The sequence below is a fragment of the Podarcis bocagei genome (assembly GCF_964188305.1).
Source record: "Podarcis bocagei genome assembly, chromosome: 6".
Taxonomy (NCBI): domain Eukaryota; kingdom Metazoa; phylum Chordata; class Lepidosauria; order Squamata; family Lacertidae; genus Podarcis; species Podarcis bocagei.
Genome location: NC_138130.1, coordinates 69431664 through 69457887, shown reverse-complemented (window position 1 = coordinate 69457887; position 26224 = coordinate 69431664). Strand labels below are relative to the sequence as shown.

At 41.5% G+C, this 26224-nt stretch overlaps 1 protein-coding gene across 3 annotated transcripts; it reads left to right on the top strand.

The window, feature by feature from the left end:
• Nucleotides 1–3658: 3658 nt before the first annotated feature.
• CD200 (CD200 molecule) lies at nucleotides 3659–20692 on the top strand. 3 transcript variants are annotated; one of them, XM_081199087.1, is made up of 6 exons: nucleotides 3659–3803; nucleotides 8500–8581; nucleotides 9566–9892; nucleotides 11645–11908; nucleotides 12741–12842; nucleotides 19478–20692. In XM_081199087.1, exons 1-5 carry the CDS (start codon nucleotides 3792–3794, stop codon nucleotides 12833–12835), a joined length of 780 nt encoding a protein of 259 aa, XP_081055213.1. In that variant the 5' UTR covers nucleotides 3659–3791; the 3' UTR covers nucleotides 12836–12842; nucleotides 19478–20692. The 3 variants fall into 3 exon arrangements, with proteins under 3 accessions (XP_081055213.1, XP_081055212.1, XP_081055211.1); XM_081199086.1 differs by having other exon boundaries at nucleotides 19357–20692; XM_081199085.1 differs by having other exon boundaries at nucleotides 19316–20692.
• The last annotated feature ends 5532 nt before the right edge of the window (nucleotides 20693–26224 follow it).

Here is a 26224-nt window from a genome sequence, read left to right as displayed (position 1 = left end):
GAACACCAGGGTGGGGTTGAGCCGGTATACCATGATGGGATGGAAGGGGAAATAAGTGTAGACCCATTCTCGACCTTCACAAGGTTACAATGGCTTGGAAGACAGGACCTCAAGAGGGCCAAAGAAACAGCCTGCATACTACAACATATTTGGGTTAAGGATATTGTCTGTTTCTTCAGGACACAGCAGTTTCAATAATCTATGTTAGAGCCTAAAATGTTTTAAAAGAAATTGAACAAAGTTGGTGCTAGAAGACCAGTATATTATATCACCTATTAAGGCCTTCAGACAATGCCTTTACTCTTCCAAAGTCACTAGAGTGGCACTATCTCTTTAATGAGAACTAATTCAGTGCAATTGTGTTTTGTTTACTGCTGTTTCTGCCAATTTCGTCCACCGGCCTTATCTGATCTCAGAACTGGGTGCCCCTTTAAGATCTATGAATTGAATACCTCTTAAAATAGTCTGTTACCTCTTGACTTTTTCATTGTTAAACAGGCAGGCAGAAAACAATGCTCTATACAAGAGTATCCTTTTCAAAAACCTGCTTTCCCCTTTACAGTATATCAGTTTCATGAATCTGTAACAGTAAAGAAGATGGCTCTTGTACAAATTCAGCAGGAACGCTTAAAAAGCTGACTGGTTTGACTGCTAAGCTTTTTCCTCAACACTGGAACAAAAATTATAGATTCATTTCATTGCCTAAGGAAACAGATGTGCTTAATTTTTGTTTATTTTCAAAATGGGGTAGTGCAAATTCGTCCAGTAATTTAGAAAGAAAGAAAGAAAGAAAGAAAGAAAGAAAGAAAGAAAGAAAGAAAGAAAGAAAATATATATTCCTCTGGAGCTGTTAAAGAGAAGACACCATCCTTTTGATGATGTAATTATGGCTGCTGGTAACAATAACAGTAATCTGGAACTGTTAAAGAAGAGGCCATATTATTATAATAATTTATTGGGGGGGGATTCAAGGCAACTTACATGTTACAGTAATATACATTTAAAAAAAGCAAAAGAAGGAGTAATTAACATATAAAAAGTAATCAGGACCCTTCCCAAAGGGTACCTGGTGGTAGAGGAGAGAGTTTAGTCATAGAATTATAGAGTTGGGCAGGACCACAAGAATCATCTAGTCCAACCACCTTCAATGCAAGACTGTTTTCCCCAAATCTTTGCCCAAAGATTAAGAATCTCATGCTCTACCAACTGAGCTACAGTCTTTACAGAATTTGTCAACTTCTTAACACAAGCCTTTCAAAGCTGAACAGATTTATTGGGGAAGTAAGATCCCAGAAATGTCTTTTTGTTTGTTTGTTTGTTAAACATGATGGCGTCCTGTTCTTCATTTGGCATCTCTTGAGATTTGCTATACACAAGAGCCCAAAAAATGAGCAGTTGAGAGATTCAGAAGCAAAAAGAATACTATGATAATAGCTGGAATGTTTTTTACATTTTTCTGAATTTTTGACGTTAACATAACAATAACAAAGAAATAAACAAGGGAAGAGACCAAGGCCGGCCAATACATTTTTGCAACTGAGGTGAACCACAAAATGGCTGAGTTTGGTTTGAGCCAGGGGTCAATTTCTCTTGCAAAACCTCTTGTGAATAATTCAGAAATGAAGATGGGATCAGCACCCGATTTAGGGCACCGTAGGTGATTCCACTGCAAGGAGACCAAGCCGAGGGCACACAAAATTATAATAAATAAAAAAGGAATTATTGTGTAAATAATAAATATTTAAGTGGAGTGCGGGCTGCTCTGCACGCCATGACTGCTGCCAGCCTGAGCCAGCAAAAGAGGCCTGCATATCTCTTTCTCCCACTCAGTCTGGTAGCGTCTCAGGCTGTCCTCTTTTTGTTCTTCAAGATATGGCAGCTATATATATATCCTGTATGTAAACTTCGTGCAAGGAAATCAGGAAGGATGCTTGATAAACCAGTCATCTAGGAGCTCTAAAAGCAGCAATCAAATTTGCGTTCCTTAGGAAGTGGCAGCTGGATGACTCAAAGAGCTATTATGACTCAAAGAGCTATTATGCAAGAACGCAATCCAGACCATTCTTGCAGGCCGCCTTGCTCACTCACTGGCTGCACATATGAGAGGAGGAGGCTGAGGTTGGTTCGAAGCTGGGTTGCCATATTTCAAAAAGTAAAATTCCTGACGCCCGCAAAATTGTGATTTCCCCATTTTTACACCCCCAAAACCAGGACATGTCAGGAATTACCATGACTTATGGCAATCCTAGTGACAAATTTTCAGTTCCTTTTTTCCCATGAATATTCAAAACAGAATCTAAAATGTAGTTCCTTATTGGGGATGCTCATTCACCACTGTATAAAAGGCGGGACGAACAAATTGGGAACCAGTAACCAACTCCAGTCAGGTCCTAAAGGGCATCTGTTAAGACAAGTATGCAGAAACACAGAAAGCTGCTTTACATTGAGTCAGACCATTGGCCTATCTACCTGGAGATGACAGGATTTGAAAGCTGGGACGTTCTTCATGCAACACAGAAGTTCTATCAGTAGCTGAGGCTGTTGTTGGTGTTTTATTTTAGATCTTGTTGTAATCTATGTAAAAATTGTTGTTTAATTGTGTATTTTTTAATGTTTTGTTTATTGTTTATGACTACTTTTGCTATGTTGTAGTTAATGTATTTAACTGTTGTATTCCCCCTCCCCATGATGTAGGCCATCATGGTTTAAATGGTATGTATGTATGTATGTACCACTGAGTTAATGCCCTCCCCCGATGAAAGCTGCTATGGAGTTTTTCTCCTTCATAATACTAGACTAGAGCTCCAAGCATCAGCCAATCAAGATGCAGGGAACTGAGGAGCACAGGAAGTTCCTTATCCCAAGTTGGACAATTGGTCCACCTAGCTCAATAGTATCAACATGGGGTGCATAAAGGCCACCCCCACTTCTGGGCAAACCTCTAAGGTCCAAATGCCTGCGGTGATGGAGGCAGAGGCAAACATGGGCACAGCATTGAGTATACATTTCTTCTTTGTGTAGTAGGGACATCTCCTCATTGCTTGTAGGTTCTCTTACTCCTTCTATGTGTGCCAGCTATGCCTCTGTGTACCAACTGCCTTGCATTTACAATATTAAGAAACAATATTTAATACGCCGGCTCCGTGGAATATATAGGGTGGTACTCAAACATGTTTTACTCATAGCAGATCCACTGAAATGAATGAACGTGCCTAAGTTAGAGCCATTACAGTAATTTCAATAGGGCTACTCCTGAGTAAAACTTACTTGACTACAACCCATAGGTCATTTCTTACTTTAGAATATTCTATGATCTCAGGACTTTGGGCTTTGTTTAAAGCACAGTCATAAAATAGAACAGGAACAGTAGTAAAGACCTCAGATTTTTATTTAAAGCATTTCCCTAGTAAAAGCCATCAATAGTTAGGGGCCCTGATAATCTCACAAACATTTTATACAAATATCCTTTCCTTTCTTTAAGTATATGCTCCCCGCCATATGCACACATCTAGCATAAGCATCATTTTTCAAAACAGACACTAATAAGACAGTGGCCAATTTGTGCTCTCAGTTACTGCTTTATAATCTCAGTTTAGCTCTAAGAGCATGCTTTAGACTTCTGTCTCTCAGAGTTCACTGCCCACCCCCACCCCCAACCATTAGGGAGGGAGGAGACGGGAGATTAGACATTCCCAACGCATTTTCCTGCTTTCCTTTTCCACACTGTGGCTTTTCCAGCCTTCACTGGAGGCAGCAACTGCCCTCGTGTGCACTCTTCTTCATACCGGAGCATGTGTCCCAAGGTAAGATGCTTGCTGTGATGCAAGTCCAAAGCTTGGGGATTTGTCTCTGAACATAGGGAGAAAGTAAAGAGAAAGTGCCTGCATGTTCTCAAATGAGGCTGAAATTGGTGTTTGCTTAAATTGGTCCAAAGCCGTACTGCCTGAATTCAATTTGCCTCCGGCATTCAATTAGCTCAAGAGTAGTGGCGCAATTAGTTTTAGCCTCTGGATTCAAATAGGCTTACGAGGGGCACATCTCACTTTAGATAGTCATGCGTGGTGTGCTCACTTCAAAATGTGGTAATCCAAGATTGCTGCATTTGGAAGCCCTTCTGCTCAGCTGCCTGGAGTGGGGCCCAGCCCTGCCCTGGTAATGCCATTGCTCAGGAGCAGGGCCAGATTAAGGTTTGATGAGGCCCTAAGCTACTGAAGGTAATGGGGCCCTTTATATGTCCAGCTCTCCTTTGTCAACAATAAATTGTCGCTGTTTTTTTTGTGTTGAATATATGCAATATGGTAATTGATGGACCTAATAGATATCTAAAGCCATTTGCACATAACGAAATAGGTATTTTATCAAAGTAATTCTTGAACTAAAATACAATTAAGAAGTATATTAATAGTGAAATAATTACTAAGCTCTAACTTAAAATGATTTTTTATTCATAACAAACTTAACAATGCAAACACATTGTCATTTGGCAATAACAAATGTTCCTTTAGAAACACAATTTACACATTTTTTTTCCTTTAAATTTTTTTGGGGGGGCCAAGAGAGTGGGGGCCTAAGCTATAGTTTGTTTAGCTTATACATAAATTTGGCATTGCTGAGGAGAAGCACAAAGGTGCTTTTATGACAGCAATGTTCCACATGCTTAACTGAAAGGGAAATCTTAATGAACTGCATGAGATTCAGGGTGCTTCTAGGTGGGGACCTAGTAGTGCAAACAGGTATTTGACTATTGGGTTTCCCACCCCCACCCCCCAAAAAGACTGAGTATGGATTAAAACTGAGGGGCAGATATGGGGAGAGGGGAATATGACAAAGATGTTGTGTGGTTGCAGCAAAAACAATGGCACACATGAGAAACGCTAATCCCACACTCCTGCTTATAAGTAAGATCATCTTTATGTATAGGATTATTTTCACACTTTGGCAAGAAAAAAAAGAAAAGAAAAGCCATCACCCTTGTCTTCTAGTGAATGTAATAGGAATATTTGAAGCATGAACATGAGAAATGCAGAACAGGATTTGCGTTCCATGGAGCCTGATCCTATTCTTTCTTATGCAGAAGCAAATCCTACTGTGTTCAATGGGGCTAGGTCACAGATAAATGTGCAACAGAGTTGCAACCTTTTTGTTTTTGAATCCTTTTGGTGCTATCTGTGTGTATGTGTGAATACTGTTAATGTGGGGTAGAAACTAATGAAGACCACAAATTTTAGACAGGTTATACCCTTGGGGATGATGTTGTAATATTAGTAAGTCTGCGTGACTCATGTAGTGGTTTCCTATGTTGAACAGGCTCTGTGCAGTTTAGATTTCAAGCATGACTGTTTATGGTACTAAAATCCATCAACCCCAACTTCTCATCATTTCTAAGGGTTATATCATTACTGTATTATTCTGGGTGCTATTTCCATAACGTCACTAACCTAGTTACTGGCAGGAGATTTCACATATAAATCTCCTGGGTCTGTACTCAAAATCACTGCTGTGGTCTGAAATTCTTATCCCATTCATTAATATGCACTGCATGGTTTTAATTCTGATCTATTATTGTGGTTTCAATTGCTTTTTATGTAAATTCTTGACTTTATGATTGGGTTTGGAGTGAGATGGTTCTATATTCTTTATTGTTGTGACATTTCAATTTGTTAGTCACATTGGGTTTCTTTGAAAATTAAGCGGCACATACATTTTATTTTAAAAATACATGAACTGCAAGCTGTGTCCTTTGTTCAACCTTAATATGTGTAAATAAGCACAGATGTAAAGATCTAATAATTTTCTTCTGGGGGGAACCTAACCTGGGTGTTGCAGCCAGGAGTTTTGCACTGCTTGGAGAAAGGGATTGATCATGTTTTGACACTGAGCCAATCCAAAAGTTCTATAGGTGGGGATTAATCTATTAGTGCTCATTCACACATGCGCATCACTGCTTGGTGCAAAAGATAGTCAATGTGTCAAGCACTGTGTGTGTGTGCGCACGCGCGCACACGCGTGCTTGTCATATGAAGGAGAACAAAATGTGTTAGGGTTTTGAGATTCTAGAAATACATTTTACAATAACACAAATCACATTGATTGCTTTGCTTTCTCACTTCTGACATCCTGTTAATCCCTCTCCCTTTATTGTGCCAGCTCTCTTGAGGGAACGTCTTGCCACTGAGATACTGAGGAGATTTAGTTTCCATTGACCTTAAAGGCATTAACTACCCACTGCTCATTTTGTTTTTCTTTTGAGAAGTAGTTTGCTTGCCCCATTGTTCCTTGTTATTCTTCTCCCAGATGCTTCCTTCCTTGATTCTGTAGCTGAAATGCCTACCTTCCTTTAAGTTTCCACCCACAACACATCCTTTTCTTAACTATTATCTCATTTCCTTTTGATAATAAGTCTGTTTCTTAATCATATTTAATCCTTGTCGGTAGCTGGCATAACATAATGATTAAGAGACTGAATTACAGATTGAGATACACCAAGTTTCACCACTGCCATGTGCTCACTTGGTGATCTTAAACCAGCCTGTAGTATTGTGGGGGAGTTTTAATACTGGTTTACCATAGATAGCTGCTGTAAGGACTACAACTAGAACATGAACACGAAGAGCTCGGAATGTATGAAAGCGCTACACATTTTGTGCAGTGTTTTGTGATTTAGAATACAGGGCTTAATTGGAGCCCAGGGGCTTTCTGAGTCTCATCACCAGAACAACTTCTTCCAATGCTAGGGCCTGGAGTTGAACATGAGAAGTAACAATGTGAAAAAATACTTTCCATGAGCTTCTGAGAAACAACAACCAGAGCCCATGCACCAGGGGTTTGTGATAGGCATCTAAGCAATGTGACTAGTTCCAATAGATTATTGGCAGTGGTGAGAGGTAAGGGACTCCCTGATAAAATTGACAATCTCCAACTGCCGACTCAATCCCAAAATTTACAATCTCAATCTGCTGACTCAGTTCATATATCTACCAACTCCATCTTCTGACTTAGGCTGAATAAACATCATACATTTAAAGCACATTATTATTATTATTATTATTATTATTATTATTATTATTATTATTTATTAAATTTGTATGCCACCTTCATCCAAAGATAAGAGGGCAGTTCACAACATAAAAAATACAAAATGAGAACACAAAATTCAAAATACATAATAACAACGAGAACAAAAGCAAACCAATAACCCTTAGAATGCTAATCAGCCAAAGGCCTGGTTCTGGAGAAACGTTTCCGCCTGGTGCCTAAAGATATGTAATGAAGGCACCAGACAAGATTCCCTAGGGAGAGCATTCCACAAACAGGGAGACCTGCAGAAAGGCTTGTTCTTGTGTTGCCACCCTCCGGACCAATCATGAAGGAGGTCCTCAGATGATTATTGCAGAGTCCAAGTTGATCCATATGGGGAGAGGCTGTCCTTGAGGCACATGACTTCAAAGCACATGACTTTCCCCAAAGAACCATGGGAACTGTAGTTTACACCAGAGAGCTATAACTCCCAGCACCCTGAACATGCTACAATTCCCGGGATTCTTTGTGGAAATTGATATGCTTCCGATGCATATTAAATGCATGGTATGTATGCAGCATAGTCCCAATCACTTAGCTAAATCATGGCTCTCTGTGGTGTGTTCTAAAAACAGTGGTTTAGAAAGCTTCCACACAAGGTTAGCAGGCTGGACTGCCACTGGTCCTCCTGAAATTTAAGAATCAAGACCCACTACATTAGGGATAACCAATGTTGTGCCCTACAGATGTTGTAGGACTACAACTCCCTTCATCCCCGACCACTGGCCGTGCTTACTGAGGCTGATGGGAGTTGGAAGTCCAACAACATTTGGGTAGCACCACATTGCCAGCTCCTGCATTGCATGATAAGCTCCTCTACCAAATTTCTACTCTATGCAAGGAGAAGAAGTTTAATAAGAAAAACAACAACACGGCCCTGTTTCCTCTTTATCTGTTGATAGGGCATTCTCAGATTTTACAGTCTTCATTTCATAAACAGAAAACACTTCTGATAGGAAATCCCATGAAACCAATGAGGATCATTTTGAATGTTTGTACACCACGGCACAGAAATATACACGCACTGGGAAACTAAAGCCTGTCATAGCTTCCCAGGTTGTACATGCTGCAAAACACCAATGAGGTCAAGTCTCATTAGTGACAGTCCATAGGTGGATTTCAACTTCCCCACTATTTAAAGAAATGGGTAAAGTACGGTATGTACAATGTGAAGTAGCCTTCAGGCCAATGACCTGCCATTTGTTAGTTCTTAGCTAGACATGGAAAAGCTTCACTGCTTGTTTTGGGGAGTTTTGTCTGCTATGGCAACATTTTGAAAATCCCCTGATATGGTTGCAGTGGAACGACAGCCTCTATCTTCATTATGCACCTAGGCTATACCCAAAATCCAAATAGTAGAGCATTGTAGTGGCAAAAAAGGCTATTGTGTATCTGTAACACATCTCTTTATTCTATTCCTAGTTAAATGAAGGTCTCTGTTCCCCATGGACTTTCCAGGGCCTGACTCTGTGCATCATATGTACTGTTCTCTGTAGGATAAAGGGTAAGTCTAACATGATTGTGCATTGGGGAAAGTGTAATGACTAGGCAAGGGTGGCTCAAGACATTTTGCCACCTGAGGCAATGGACAACATGGTACACGCACACACTCTTGATATCAAGTAGCCAGCTGGACTGACTGCTGAATCCTAATTCAGTACTAGCAATGGGGCACTGCACTGTCCTGGAGGGAGGTCAGCACCATAGTTGTAAGGCTGGAGCCCCACAGCTCTCATCTCCAACAGTATGGACAGGGATATCAGGAGGAAGAGCTAAGGGCTGCCACCACCTCCCATCTTATGGCACCTGCACCAGTCACCTCGTTCTACCTAATGGTAGAGCCAGACCTGTGACTATGAGCCAGTAGACCAGCAAGTGTGGCTGGCAGAGGGCTATGGAGAGTCTTGTGCTGCTGTGAGCAGGATGGGCTTCTATTTTGAGTCAAAGAAATGTATTTTTTTGGCATCTGTCTGTCTCAGGAGACAATGGAGGAGCACGCTTTGAGGGATGAAGTCAAACTGTTGGAAGGTTGCAGCACCTGCTGTGGCTGTAGAGACCAATGCAGGAGAGATATGTTTTGTTGCAGGTCAGGCAGATGAAGGCATCTGGTTGTGCTGCTACAAATGAACCATAGTGTTTCTTTTCTCTGTGCTCCTCCCAGTGGCCTTTCATCTTCTGGTCACTGCACAGACACACACAGAGCTACCTTGTGAGGTTAAGTAAGGTATGCAGCAACCCTCTTCCCCAAATTGTTCCTACCATGAATTTCAGAAAGGCTTCCTTTTCCCTCCACCTATCCAGTGAAAGGTTTTTTAAAAATGAAAGAAAAATATTTTGGAATTAGCAGCCCAGTTCTAATCTGTTCATGGTTGCTAGAAGTGCAGAACAGGAATTTTTGCATAAATAAATATTTTCCTTGGATCTAGACCAAGGGATTTGTAAGCATAAGATACGAGAGGTGATTATTAATTATTTTGTCTTGCCGCAGGTGCCATATTGACAAGTGACAGAGACGTGGAGCTGGGCGGCAACGCTACTTTGAGATGTACCCTAACAGAATCTCTTCCAACTATTCAAATTACATGGCAGCAAGAGGTTAATAAAAACTTTGTAAATTTGGCAGCATATGACAACAAACAAATTCCAAATATTAATGACCAATACAAAGGTCGAGTCAATTTAACAATTTTAGAACTCAATGACACTGCCATCAGCTTCTGGAATGTTAGCACCCAAGAAAATGGTTGTTACCGATGCATATTTAACATCTTTCCTACAGGATCCACTAGCAAAAAAACTTGTCTTTCTGTTTACGGTGAGTCATTTCATATTAAAAGGGCATTTCTTCAAATATGCTCCTTTGATAATGAAGCAATACAACACACACCATTATCTCACCCCCGTTCCAGGGGCGCAGGACTTGCCCAAGTTTGATTTCCTTAGGAAGAGTGTTACAAGAGCCCTACAGCATTTCCTAATACTTGGTTTCATCCAACAATATAACTACCGATTGAGTATAATTGGAACTACAGCTTAAACCACAGGTGGTGAACCTGTGGTCCTTCAGTTGATGTTGGACTACAACACCTACGATCCATGAGCACGCTAGCTGCAGATTATGAGAGCAAAACCTGATAGTCTAAGATTACAATATCCACAGCAGATCGGAGGCAGTATATTTCCAGTTGCCCAGGTCCTGCCTGTGGACTTCCTGTGGGCATCTGATGGGCTACTGTGAGAGCAGAATGCTGAACTTGATAGGTCATTGATCCATTAGGTTCTTATATTCTTCTATGCTGATATGGGGAGTGGAACAGAATACTAAGAAGCTCTGGAGACCAAAAGCTCAGCTTGGTGTCTGATCTCCATCTGCCTCAAAACTGCAGGCTTCTCCTTTCATTTCCCTGTATATACAGAGACCTGGATCACAACATTTGTTAACTGTGCAGAAGGATCTGTCCCTTTCTCTCATAATTCTTCCGATTCAGGACATTCCCAAATCTTTTGTTAGCAATGGGCTAAGCAATTTGTTGCTATGGCAACATATTCCTGAACAATTAACAAGTCCAAGGTTCTGGCCTGTTATGCCACTAACGAAAACCCCTTTGTAAAACTGATTAGAAATCAACCCACTGTGTAATAATGTTACAACATATGTTTTGGTTTTCAGCCAGAATATTGCAGTATGGAACATTGGGCTTTTCCACATGTATAGTGTGTTGAATAACACACTATAGCACACTACAGTTGAAGGATGATTGCTCAAAGTTAACATAAGTTTCCTACCATATAGTAGGAAAGTAGTAGTAAAGGGACCCCTGACCATTAGGTCCAGTCATGACCGACTCTGGGGTTGCGGTGCTCATCTCTCTTTATTGGCTAAGGGAGCCAGCGTACAACTTCCGGGTCATGTGGCCAGCATGACTAAGCCACTTCTGGGAAACCAGAGCAGTGCACGGAAACACCGTACCTATTTATCTACTTGCACTTCGTGCTTTCAAACTGCTAGGTTGGCAGGAGCAGGGACCGAGCAACGGGAGTTCACCCCATTGTGGGGATTCGAACCGCCAACCTTCTGATTGGCAAGTCCTAGGCTCTGTGGTTTAACCCACAGCACCACCCATGTCCCTTTTCCTACCATATAAGGTAAAGGTAAAGGGACCCCTGACCATTAGGTCCAGTCGTGACCGACTCTGGGGTTGCGGCGCTCATCTCGCTTTATTGGCCGAGGGAGCCGGCGTACAGCTTCCGGGTCATGTGGCCAGCATGACTAAGCCACTTCTGGTGAACCAGAACTGCTAGGTTGGCAGGAGCAGGGACCGAGCAACGGGAGTTCACCCCATTGCGGGGATTCAAACCACTGACCTTCTGATCGGCAAGTCCTAGGCTCTGTGGTTTAACCCACAGCGCCACCCACGTTCCTACCATAAAGTTTGCCTCTAATTCAACAGTTTGCAGTTTGCCCTGCTGAGTCCCTCGCTGATACAGTAGCATCTTTTCATCTTCCTTTTACTGCCCACCTGCGGTCCTTATGGTGAAGCATTTTGTGCCGTCATTTATGTCACAGGCCGCCTCAACACATTTTTACACTACAGCATCTCTGATGGGCGCTTGAATGCCACCTGCTCAGCAACGGGCTTCCCACGTCCCAACATCACATGGGTTGCGCCAAGAGGCCTGAAGGAGGAACATGAGATCACAAATCCCAATGGAACAGTATCGGTCATAAGCAATATCCTTGTAAATGCCTCAGATAGTCATTCTGGACAAGAGATGATCTGCAAGGTTACACACAGGGGGAAAGAGATGGATCTCAAGGTACCAAGAAAAGGTAAGTGAGCAAAGCACTCGGTGCCTGTCATCTTCCTAAAAGGTAGCAAAACTTTCATCTTAAAAATCTTGTATTTTCTTTTCTTCCATTCTACAAGGGATGGCGAACCTGCAGCCCTCCATATGTTACTGACCTACAGTTTTCCACCATCCCTGATCATTGTCCATGGTACCTGGGGGCGATGAGAACAGGAGTATAACAACCTCTGGAGTGTCACAAGTTTGCCATGCCTGATGTAAAAGAAAAAAAAACAAAATTCAGACTAAAGAGAGGCTTTAGTGCAGGGATGTGGAACAGGTTCCAGGTGGCCAATTTTGGCAGTTGAGTGGGGCTACCCACCTGTCCACCCCTGGATCCTTTAATACTGTATATTTCACACTTCCCCTTATCAATAATAATTATCATTTTATTCTATTGTTACATGCATGCATTCTTCCTTATTTTTCCCTCCTTCAAGATGGATTTGGGCATGTGCTTTTAGTCTCCCTCTGAAATTCTTTACTCTTACCTCTTTCATAAACTGAAACACACTCACTGGTTTTCAGCGAATGCAGTTTGAACATATTCTTAGAAGTTATTTCAACTTCTAGTCATCTCACCCACTACAGCAAATTAAGGACCTCACTTTCACTGTAGAATTGTGATTTTATTCTATGTTATATTACATTATTATATCATATTATATTATAATATAAATCATTATGTTATGTTATGTTATGTTATGTTATGTTATGCTATGCTATGCTATGCTATGCTATATTATTGCATTTATATTTATATTACATAGACTCCTCTCCATACTGTCAGCAATTATTTTTTTTCCTCCATATAGGCTATCCATATGCTGTGGTGGTAACTGTACTTGTCCTAATTTCTCTGACTGTGGTTATTATTGCGGTGTGCTGCTGGAAACGACACCAAAAATAATACAGAAGTAAGTTATTTAAACCAAAAGAGGATAAATATACGTTGTTGCTATGCAGACTACTTGAATGGTAGCCGATGCACATAAAAATGCTGGATAGCAGGCTGAATGATAGGGCTTGTGCTCAGGAATGGAGAGATATGTCAATTTTGGTTTGTCCTGAATTCTCAGTTTTCTGAGAGCTCCCAGGTAGGCTCCGCCCCCTTTTGTGCTTGAAGAGCAGACCAGAGTGAAGACTACTTCTACTTGGTCAGCTCCCATGGCTCTACCTCCCCAGTCACGATTGGTTCGTTTGAACTGAGGTTTGGCGGGAACCTCAAGGTCTGTGACCTGAAGAGGTGGATCAGGAGCACTCTGCCGGGAGTCATGGAGGATCAGGGGTGCTGTGCATGGGCACGCAAAGGGTGCCCTCCATTTTATGGGGAGAGCGGTTATTTTAGCACAAATTTATTGACTGGAGAACACCATCACAATTTAGAAATTACGAATTTCAAAGGTTGGCTGTGTTTCAGTTTTCATATTGTTTCATAACAATACTCCGGACACCTGTACACATGATCTCTACACAAGTGCACGTGTTGCATGGAAGTATACACTTGTTGTACATCCCAGTCACTGTGTACACAGACTGTACACTCATTGAACATTACACAGGAATAGCAGCAGGGTTGTGCAGCTCATCTGTTGTGTACACGGGGACCAAGATGGAACACACGATGAACGTATTATGTGAACATCTCAAGTGTTATCTCATAAAGAGGCTTTGCAAAAGTTCTGAAGCATTACCAAAACTACCATATCAGTATGCGTGTGCTTTCCCCCACAGGGCAAAAAGCATTTTGTGTGGATGGGAGAATTTTTTTTTTTAAATCATATTTATTAGAGTTTCCAATAATATAGAAATATAACAGAAAAGAAAAGATAGAATATATTTAAAGCCCTACTTTCGTTACCTTCTTTCTAGGACTCCCTCCTCCCCCTCCCGACTATATTCCCCTTTCATTAATTTGGTTCCACAAGCTCTCACTCCCAATTTGAAACTTAATATGTTTAACCCATTAACCAATTTAAATTATACAATCTTACCATCATCCCTCATCGTTAACAGAAAAAGAAAAAAGATTTTTCCTCAAGATCTACCCCAATTTCCTTCCACGAATTCCCTTTTTTTAAACATGTCAAATCAAAATACCATGATATACAAAAGTTATATAAAGAAATAGAAGATAAAAAATATAAGAAGGTTCAAAAAGATGGTTACATAGCCTTTGGATTCCAAAACTCCCCCCTCCCTTCCCCGGTTTGAATTCCCCATGTCCATCAGTCTATATGTTGTCAGCCTGGAGGTCTCAAATCCATGGCCAGATTTTTCCCCATTCCACCTTGCCGGTTTTCTTTTAATTTATTTATTTTAATGATGTTTAACTTCAGAAATCCAGTCTAATAGAGGCCTTTAATTTCCTTGGTCTTTGCTGCTCCTCCCATTGTTCTTTCCGTGTCGTAGTTAGTCCTTTGTTCTTTTTATTCCTTACTTTCTCAGGTTTCTTGTCTTGTTCAGCTGCTAAAACGTTCTTATTCCGAGATCTGGTATCTCTACAGAGGTTTGTTGTTCAGGAACAAAAACTTACGTCCAGTCCCTTCCTTTCTTCAATAGAAAATTCTATTGTCTCCTTTTAATGTAAACACCTCTGTAGACAAAATACTATTTCAGTTTTGCAGCTTTCCCAGAAGATAAGTCCTGTGCGAATCCCAGAGTGATTTTCCACGTACGACCACTTGTAATGTCCCGAAACCCCTCTAGGGGGATTGTAGTAACTTTGTATCCTCTAATCCAAAAGTCAAATTGTTGTTCCTTATTTTCCAACAGTTTATATCCATATTGTGTCAAATTGTAACAGAATTAGCCAGCAAAATCCTTGTAACAAAGTCCTCTTTATATTCTCCAGCTTTGACAGCTACTTTGACAGCTGTCAAAGTCTCCGTCTCTCTTCGCCAGGTTATACGAATCGCCCCGGTTCCCAGGGGGGGTTGCATTTTCCCTCTCACCCTCCACTCTTCTCCTCCAGCACAGTTCTTGTAATTTCCCATCGTGGAATTAATGATTTTTATCAGCAATACACTTCTCTTTCGATCTTGGTTACCCAGTCCTTGTTTTAGAATGTTTACAATCGGGGGGGGGGGACTGACTTCCTTTTTAGATCACCCCCGCTCGTGCCGAATCCGAAAAAAATTCTTTTTTTCTCCTTTTGTACACTGTTTCCCAATTACTCACGGGTTGTTGTTAATAGTCCGAATTTCCAATGGAAGAAGTCAGCGCTCTCCGTCGAATGGCATGCGGCTGCGCTCGGCAGGGGAAGCGATGGACTCAAAGCACCACGCCACTCCCCGGCACCCGATCCGAAGCCTTTAAAAAGGCTCCTTCACGAGTCGGGAGGGCGCTAGCGGTGCCAGCCGAGTCCCCATGTCCACGGGCTCCGTGCCCGTGGTTTTAAGGGTCCCCGCGTCGCCGGCGCGGTAGGACCCAGCCCCTGCCGAGCAGACTCCCTCCGGAGCTCGGAGGGAGTCCGCCATTCGGCGATGGCGCCAACTCGGAAGTCTAGATGGGAGAAATATTTTGACTGGGAAAATGTCATGGAAGGAAAGGCTTAAATGTCATTCACAGCTCTGTATTCCAAATCTGGTTCAGGGGCTTCCCATGCCCCATCTAGCTTGGCCCAGAGATGCTTATAGACCTGAACTATGCATCATAGGCAACACTGATGATAATATGACTTCCCAGTACTGGGAGATGGAGTTTTCATTGGCCTAAAGCCTAAATTCCTTCATGTTTAAAATATGCTCCATGAATTGGCAAGGCTTGTGAACAAAGAAATTACATTCAGCGTTTAACTTTCTCCAGGCAGCTTCATTTGAAACAGCTTTATTCCTGCTTAAGTCATTCACAACGTTTAAACAAAGTGAGCTACCCATAACATTTTAGCGATGAGGCAGTTAAGCTTAGTGAGAGTTTTGGATTGATGTCAGCCACAACCCCATATGAAGCTGAAGATAGAGGCTTCTAGAACTTTCACTTCCTCTCTCTGGAACTTTCCTGCACGCAAACAGGCACGCACACACATAGAAGCAGAATCATAGAATCATAGAATCCTAGAGTTGGAAGAGACCACAAGGGCCATCGAGTCCAACCCCCTGCCAAGCAGGAAACACCATCAGAGCACTCCTGACATATGGTTGTCAAGCCTCTGCTTAAAGACCTCCAAAGTAGGAGACTCCACCACACTCCTTGGCAGCAAATTCCACTGTCGAACAGCTCTTACTGTCAGGAAGTTCTTCCTAATGTTTAGGTGGAATCTTCTTTCTTGTAGTTTGGATCCATTGCTCCGTGTCCGCTTCTCTGGAGCAGCAGAAAACAACCTTTCTCCCTCCTCTATGTGACATCCTTTTATATATTTGAACATGGCTATCATATCACCCCTTAACCTCCTCTTCTCCAGGCTAAACATGCCCAGCTCCCTTAGCCGTTCCTCATAAGGCATCGTTTCCAGGCCTTTGACCATTTTGGTTGCCCTCCTCTGGACACGTTCCAGTTTGTCAGTGTCCTTCTTGAACTGTGGTGCCCAGAACTGGACACAGTACTCCAGGTGAGGTCTGACCAGAGCAGAATACAGTGGCACTATTACTTCCCTTGATCTAGATGCTATACTCCTATTGATGCAGCCCAGAATTGCATTGGCTTTTTTAGCTGCCGCGTCACACTGTTGGCTCATGTCAAGTTTGTGGTCAACCAAGACTCCTAGATCCTTTTCACATGTACTGCTCTCAAGCCAGGTGTCACCCATCTTGTATTTGTGCCTCTCATTTTTTTGGCCCAAGTGCAATACTTTACATTTCTCCCTGTTAAAATTCATCTTGTTTGTTTTGGCCCAGTTCTCTAATCTGTCAAGGTCGTTTTGAAGTGTGATCCTGTCCTCTGGGCCACCAGCTGAAAGAGACTTTTCAGAGGTGGAATCGCTTCCCTTACAAATCAAGGCAAATTAACTGTGGTGATTTAAAATTAGACTTTTGTAAAAATGCATATTATTCTATTAGGATTTTGAATGCCCCCCCCAGGTTTAAATGAAAATTCTATGAAAAATGTATATGTACAGTGGTACCTCAGGTTACGTGCACTTCAGGTTACATACGCTTCAGGTTACAGACTCTGCTAACCCAGAAATAGTGCTTCAGGTTAAGAACTTTGCTTCAGGATGAGAACAGAAATCGTGCTCCGGCGGCGCGGTGGCAGCAGTAGGCCCCTGGTGCTTGAACCTGGTGCTTCAGGTTAAGAACAGTTTCATGTTAAGAATGGACCTCCAGAACGAATTAAGTACTTAACCCAAGGTACCACTTTATTGGAAATGAATTTATTTTTTAAAAAGGAAGTTATAACTGGAAAATTAAATGTTCATCAACATACAAAATCAACTTTAAAAATGTAGGGCAGGAGTAAAAAATTTCAGCTGACCTATCCCAAATCCTATATCTTGACAAGCTCTCTACTTTCCAATTTCCCCCTCAGCTTTCTTATGAGCCAACAATGTTGTGCCATACCTCCACTGCCCAGTCTCTTGTCTGGAACCATATCCTGCTTGAAATTCCTGGAAACATCAGATTAAGACAGATACGGACAGTCATAAGGCGTGTCTACCATAACTTAAAGCCAAGTATCATAAGGAGGGATTTTGTTTCCTGTGCTAAACAAAAGAAATGGACACTTATAAATTCTTATCTAATATTCAGAGATGTTTTCGTAGGGTAGCCTAACAAGGTTTTTACAGCACTGAGGAAATAGGAACGAAACTACAAATTAAGGGCATGTTGTTCTTGACGTGAGAACATATTCTTCTCTTGCTGGGGCTTTAGGCTGTGGCAATTTTTTTAGGAGATCATCATGGCAGCCAGAGCCCATGGAGTGTCCAAAAATGAAGGCAGCTGTGTTGCTCCATTGTGTATGTGTGTAAACATGCAATCACACATGAAAGCACACAAAAGCATAATATCCAGCTTATTAGGGATCTGCCTGGCTGAAACATCTGCATAATTACAGTGGTACCTCAGGTTAAGTACTTAATTTGTTCCAGAGGTCCGTACTTAACCTGAAACTGTTCTTAACCTAAAGCACCACTGTAGCTAATGGGGCCTCCTGCTGCTGCTGCGCCACCGGAGCAAAATTTCTGTTCTCATCCTGAAGCAAAGTTCTTAACCTAAAGCACTATTTCTGGGGTAGCGGTGTCCGTAACCTGAAGCGTATGTAACCTGAAGCGTATGTAACCCGAGGTACCACTGTATCTGGACATAAGCTCTATTGAACTCAGCAGCGCTTCCTGCTGAAGGCATATAAGATGATGTGTGTCAGAGGTGATTCATACATTAATAAACAATAGTAATGATAATAATAAGTTCAACGTCTGAAACTCACAGCAGGGGTAGCTAGCTATATCTTCATAAAGAAATCTGCTCTTGTATATCTAGTACCTTCTTCTTGTAAGGAAATTGACTTGTCAAAGGATTTCTTGAAACATCTTAACATTCAGACAAGTGCGGAGCAACAGCAACACCCAAACCTGCCCTTTCAGCTCTCAAAAGTCCTGTTTCCTATATAGACTGGATCCCTTCCAAACAGTAGCAGCCAAGCCCCAAACAGGATATATTGCACAATAACCCTGACCTTTCCCTTCACCTTCATAGTTCCATATTTTCTCTTGCAGCTATGGAGTGGCTTTTTATTCTGAAACATTTTTGATTGTCACACAAGTGAGGGCTGCACACCACACACTTCCTCCTGCAATGTGGGTTTGTGGTTGTGGAGCAGGAGTAGTTCTGAGAAAAAAAAGCAACGTTTCTCTCAAGAAATAAGTATTCCTCAAACACTCATGTGCAATCTATTCCTGTATTCCCCCTCCCCCTTTCTTCAGCAACCTGGGTCCTATTTAAATAGGGCTTGTTACAGAAAATGCAAGTTTAGTACTGTTTCTGCCATGACTATGTAGAGCCCATTGCCATACCCAGTTGGTGTGAAATTTTTGAAACACTTGGAGCAGTCAGCTCATTCTTTCCTCATACACTATATATATGAAGATTCGGGAAGAAAAGTGAGAATGGACTATAATCATCATACACAATGGGAAAAAACTGTGAAATGGCTCCCTGACAGTTGAAACACGCCTGACATTGTCATTTTTTAAAATGCAAATAACCTTTTATTTACCCAGGTTTTAGGTGGGTACAGTGATGCTCATCTTTTAGTGGAGCGGGACTTGTTGGATGAGCATTTTAAGAATTTTGTATTGTACATCTTTTTCTAATTTGGCTCATAATTTTAGATTTTACTTCACGGTATATTAAGTTGTTAAGTTACCTTGTATTATGGCAACAAATATGTATAATATTGATAAAATAAAATAAAATAATTAAAAGTACTCTATCTATCTGTTCTCTTTTAGGAATCTAAGAGAATAAACCAACATTCTGAATTTTGTTCCAGGGAACTGAAAAAACATTCTAGCAACTGTGTCTATATAACTAGAATGTCATGAATTTAAAGGAGAATCTGTACCAAATTTGTGATTCATCATTGCCAGCTTTTCCTCTTTTTCCACTGAAAGGATCTCCATGGCTGAAGCTTAAAACTGTGCCTACAGCAAACAATGACTGGTCTCCAACAGGAAAATAACATGTACCTTGGCAGGCCTACCTTCTGGGTAGTCCTTCCACCAATATAGATGCCAGATTTGTGAACATGCATTTTCAGTAGCAAATACAATATCAGCTGGGATCCAGAGGTTCTCTTGTACAAGCAGAAGGCATTTCTGTGGGTACAGAGATTCTCCTAGATTCTGTCGATTCTCCCGTCTATTTGCAGCCTCTCTTGCTACATCCCACGTTTTTCCCAGTGGTGGGAAAGCACCATTGTCTGAGCAGTGTCCTGCTTGTTTGTCACTGGATCCAACCCAAAGAAAATGAATTATTAATTCTTAAATGAAAATAGAATGAGAAAAGAAGGTGGTAAACAGCAGGATTATAATCTAGTAAAAGGCTTAGAATTGTTAAAACCAAGAAACACATGTGCAGGGTTTGGGGCCAGTTTCCACCATGAAGTATTCATTTGCTCCCAAAAGAAAAAAGCACAATGCAAAATAAACACAGATCTGCTTCTGTTAATATAATTTTGGCTTTCCTTCTTTAAACACACTATTGTTAGCTGATTTTAAAGGGAAGCTTAAAAGGAAAATGCAAAGGGCCAATGTTTTCCAGCAATCTACTGAAGAGGAAGGGCATAGGTTTGATGAATAAGAGCTAGTCAATAATTCTGCAACTATGGGGATTGAACAGGAAACAATTAATTGGGCTTAAAAAAGAATTAAGGAAAAGAGGAAGTTATTGTTTAAAGGGACAATAGCCCAAAAGACCTTAGCAGTGCTTACCAAACCACACTGAACAGGCTAGTGCTGAAATTGATTTCATTTTAAGAAAGTAATAATTAGAACCTACCAATCAGGTAAAAAAAAATTAGAAACAAGGAAAAAATGGAATGCAGCAGGTAATCATGTCACTGGATTTTGTAAAACCTGAGAGAATAAAGGGATGTCAATTTCAAATTAAATGGCTCATATAAAAGGAACCCAAGTAAATATTTATGGGCATTAATTAGTTCCTGGTGTTAGTTATCCTAACTGTGCTTTATGGTAATTTCTTGTACATTCAATGTTACCTCTTCTGTGGCTACCTCTCTTAAAATAAATCATTGCACTGAATGTATGGAAAGACCTACTGCATTTTATGTAGAAACCAAATAAAGTAATTTCAAAGAAAAGTGATAATATGCTCCTTATTGTCAATGACTTTGGCTTTTTTTTTGTCAAAATGGGACCTCAGATTAAAATAGTGCTACAATTGGATGTAGATTTGATGTGATGATAGTCTAATACAGTAGTCCTTTTTACCTTTAAAAATCTTTCTGCACTGATTTCTTTAAAAACAAAAAATGACATTTAAAAAATAGCAATGAAGCTCTATCAGAACTAGTAGACAGTTTCTCTGGCTTCCTGCAGTTTCTTGTGGTTACAAGAAAGCCCACCTGAGGTTATTACAGGGGCACTTGGGAAGGCTGAGGAATGTGGACCACCAGAGAGAGGATTTGTAGAATCAAACCAAAGACGAAAAACTTTGACACCTCTAAAGTAAGGGAAGTGCCCTTCACCCATAAGAATTTCACTGAATAATTCTCTCTGCTTTGGTAATTTTTAATAATTTGATTATTTTTAATGCAATTTCTTTTCTAGTGCATTGATGGAGAATGGTAAACAAGCAAATAAGTACATTTTTCCTGATTACATAATTTCTAATTATGTAAGCCACCTCAAAGTTTTGTAGAGAGGTGGGAGATTATATGGATAAATCAAGAAATCTGTGCTAAAGCACTGCAACCTCCCTGTCACATTTGTTTTCAAAACTTTTTTGAGACTGTACGTGCCCCATTGCAGTGTTAGGATGTTCAGCTAGTCAGATTAAGAATGACAAAACTCAGCACAACTACTAAAGCAGTCAGCTGGTAGTCTTTTTCCAACCACTTACTTCAGCTATGCTGCTAAATGAATCAATATGATGAAGGCAGAAAGATGAGAACTTTGCTGAAATCAACTTTCCATTTCCTTGCCTAGATCTGAAGATAATTGTTTGCAAATTAGATGGGTGACTTTGACAAGGAGCGTAAATGATTCATCGCAGACGGATAAATATTTTGCACCTAGATTTGCACGCTTGCAGTTTCAGAGGTCTGGTGATGAACTTTTCAAACACAGGGCAACCTGCCACTCACCCACCTGCTCTAGGCCTAGGAGCCCAGCATGTCACAGAGGATTCTGGGAGGTGTTGGCTCATCAGGCTGTTGGCACCGTTGACATTCTGCAAGAACTGTCCATATGCACTAAAACATTACTAATGTTTTGATGTGGCTGTCACTCACTGGATAATATCGTCACCAGCAGTTGCACAATACCTTTACTAGGAGGACCAACCAAAATGTCACAAAATAGTAGCAAGCTAGGTCTGGTTAACATCAAGCCTTTGTGTTTTCAAAAACAGGGGGTGACCACTATCCCAGAATACTAGCTGTGTAACCATATACTGGGAACACCTAGTAGAGACTTATTCAGTTTGAAATATCCATTTTGTAAGAGAATCTTGCCCTTATGACTACAACATCCAGCCAATTTCTGTACTCCCACCCCTTCTTTGTTTTTCCTTGTCTCCCTGCCACTTGCTTTGCGTAATTTCTTGCAGAAAGAAGCTCCCAGCCCCCTCTAAATCTTTCAGCAACTTTCCATTTTGCTAACTATGTCTGGTTTAGCAATAGGGTAGTAGTTTAGGCTTTCCACAGGTGGATGATCACAATCATGGTGAATTCATTATCTGAAACGCCACAAACTACTCACAACAAGTGGGTATCAGCAGGCTTAGGGGCACTAAAAATAAATATTCAGGGGTAAATCACTAAGGGGTGGAATGGCCCAGTGAACACTGAGTGTGCTTAGCAAACACACAATGCTAGCTGACTGACACTTGTTGGAGGGGGAGGAAAATGGACTGCTCAGGAAGAGAGCATGGTTGGTTGTTTGGATTCCTGAGCAGTAAAACTCTACACTATTGCAGTTTCCCACTTGTCCTTCCTGGGCCACATTCCCAAACAGAAGTTTCTAATAACAAAACCTTTTGCCAGCAGAACAAGTGTACCACCAAGAGACTTTAACTTGGCTCTACACTGAATGCTATCCAAAGATTCTAGATAACTAGGGAGCCATGTAGATGGTCCTTTGGGCTCATGTAAGCCTTGGATTTATATTATTCATTCATTCATTCATTCTCCTGTCACACAGACAGTTCTGTCATAGCACAAAGAACAACTGCATCACAGAATTGCTTCTTCCCTATTTATTTACACCCAGTGCTTTTTTTCCTTAAAAAATGCATGTGTACTCTCATTTTGACTCAAGAAAATCACCATTTTATAGCTCAAATCAGGAAGAATAAATACAGTAAATGGACATCGGGGGTAGCAGTGGAACTGACGATTCACTGTGCTAGAGAAGAAACTATTTTTTAAAATATTTTTTCAGTTTCTTCTCCTGTTAGATTCACAAAATGTTTAGGGGTATGCATCCCCCGGCATCTCCCCAGAAAAATCACTGTTTACACCTATTAAAAATTGTTCTTAAACGCTACCCTTTTGACATAACTGTTGTGCCTCTTTTGTGAGGTCATCCACTGGTTGCACAAACTTTAACAATGAAACTCCAACACTCTTAATAAACCTTTTGTTTCCACATGTACTTCAAGTTTACACCCTCCAGATTGCTTTCTTCCAACTGAGAATGCAGAGTTTTCCCCAAAGTTTTTCACAGTGACTCCAGCTGTGAAAGTTCATGGGAGATTTGCTCTCGTTTTGGCTCCTTTTCAGAAGTTGCTATGTAGCTCACTCCTTCACATGTTTATTCAAAAGCAATTACCACTAAAGTTGATAAGACTTGCTCCAACTAAATAAGTCTGCATAGGGCATGGATTTGAGAAAAATAACAATGGGCTTATTACTTGGAATTAGGAGATCAAACTATAATTCGGTAATAGAAGATTTATTTTCAAAACCCTAAAACGGGTGTTTCCAATCTTTTGGATTTGTCTTCGCAAACTTTGCCATTTCCATTTTTAGAAGGCTAGGAAGTCATGGGAAAAATCCTCCCCCTTCCAGCAATGGAATGAATCAATATATCAGATTTCAGAAGGATGCCCTCCAGTTTCTGCACAGCAGTTTAAAGTTACAGCTGTCTTTTCATGGCTGGCTTTTTAAACAGTTGTTTTGCACACTCCACAATACAATCCTGTACATGTCTATTCAGAAGGCATGCCCTTTAAGTTCAGTGGGGATTACTCCCAGATGAGGATTGTGGCCTAACTCACAGAAATACCAAAGGTGTTGTGGGCTTTGAAGACGCTCGAACTCAGGACAAAAGGGAGTAACGTGCTTAGAGGAAGGCATGCTTGGCAAACCCACACCGTGATCAACTCCTGCCCAGAAACCTATGTCCCCACTGTGGGAGGATGTGTGGATCCAGAATTGGCCTCCACAGTCACTTACACTGTCACTGCTAAAACCATGTTTTGGAAAACAATCTTACTCAGCTACAAGTGATCACCAAAGAAGAAGAAGTATGCATTTGTATGTGCTTTGCCTGTGTGGAAGTATGAAGAATAAAACTGTGAGAATCTATTAGGTATTGTTAAATTTATTAACAACACATTCAAATTCAATATAAAGCAAGCTCTCATTGGCTTTTCTGGGGGGGGGGGAAACCTTCTTGGATTTCTAAATTCATTATTGCTTTTAAATGTGGAAAATATTTGATAAGTGCCAAAGGAAACGCTGATGAGTAATTGTGTGGGGCTGGGCATTAAAAGTGCAGGTCCTTATAAAGTTAAAATCTCTGGGGATTTTAGCTTTGTATTTTTATTTTTTTATCTGCTTGGTTGAACTTTTTTTGGTTATCTGTCATGGAAATATTGAGAGCTTTTTGGATTATGTTGGCAGTGAATGTGGGAAATGTAGATTCAGCAAGTCCATTGAACAAACAAACAGACCCTTATTGCCTCAAATCTAATTGTGAACACATAATAGCTAGTTTAGAAGAGGGAAACATTTTGTCCAGCTCCAGCGTGGGACTGGGGAACTTTTGGCCCTCCAGATGTTGCTAGACTACAGCTCCCAACTTTCCTGACCAATGGCCCTTCCTGGTTGGAGTTGGTGGGACTTGGAGTCCACCAACATCTGGAGGGCCACAGGTTCTCCAGCTATGCTCTAGCAGCATCATGCCCATCCTTCTTGGGTGGGTTTGGCCCCTTACCTAATAGTGCTCCTGAGTATGTACCTTTACTTGAGGACACTTGCAGCTGAGGCAAAACTTTTCCACTTCCATGACACTGGGTGCTCTTATCTCTGCTATTATGGATTCCCTGACTGGAAGAACAGTAACCAAATCCAACCACCTTCTTTGGTTCCTCTGTTAGCAACCACATTTGATTACCAGGCAGGGCTGGATGTAGACCACAGATGGAGAACCTCAGGCCTCTCTAAATGGCCTTCTAGATTCTTCTCAAGGCACACACCATCCTGAGCCACATCCCTCACCCTCCTTTGCACCCTCCTTCAGTGTTTTCGGCTGGCTGGAATATGTCTGTGAATTCGGGTAATGCTCCTCCATGTCTGGATGGAAGACAAAGAAGAGTTTGTGAGTGAGTAGAAACTTGTCCACTGCATGAGGGTAAAATTCACATTTGTTTATCAGTCCTTTTGCCTCTGGCCTCACCTACTATTGGATGTGACCCCTGGAACATTGGCTAGAGGAGATGAGGAACATTGGCTGAAAAGGTTCCCACCCTGATGCACTTCACGCAAACTTCCACAAAATGCCACAATATCAAGCCAACAACCACATCTACTGCCACCTCTCACTTCTCCTGTCCAACCAAGGACCTCTGCATTGGTCTGGGGTGGGATTAAAATGGAGGAATAGCAGTGAAGACAGTGACTAGTGCTTCAGTTCTCCAGCAGGGAATGGAGCCTTAAGTACAGGCATAGAGTCTCTCTTCAAATGCTGTTGTGTAATGGGTCAGTGCATCTGGCTGTTAACCAGAAGGTTGGTGGTTCAAGACCACCCAGGGATGGCTGTGGGCAAGATTCCTGCATTGCAGGGGGTTGCACTAAATAACTCCCAGGGTCCCTTCCAATTTTATGATTTTGTAAGGCTACACATGAGTGTGGTGGCATGACCCCTGCGCAGATTGGTACTGAAGGCGGTGAAAGACCCATGTGGTCCCACCTCAGGCATTGCTTCAGAGTATGGAGGGGGGCATCTGAACCTCCATCTAACCTTGCAAGGTTATTACTGTATAGGCCCGAATATAACCCACACCTTTAAAATTGGGGGGGGGGGGGAGAGAAAAAGGAAAAATACCAGAATATAAGCCACTTCATTCCTCGCTGCTCCTGGCTGCATACTGGGCAGGGGGGCGGGAGCCACACTGCGTTGCCGGTGGCCTTTCCCCTTCCTCGCTCTCTCCCTTCATGGCCTTGGGGGAGAGGATGGGGGACTACGCACGGGGCGGGCGCCGCTTTGCCACGCTCCTGGCGCTGTTTGCCCAGCGCTCCTGGCTGCATACCATAAGGTTGAGAATATAAGCTGCACTTTAACTTTTCATGGTAGGAATTTGGGGGGGAAAGTGAGGCTTATATTCAGGCTAATAAGGTATGTGGCTAAGAGGAGGGGAGGACCATGTAGGTCACACTGAAGTCCTTGGAAGTT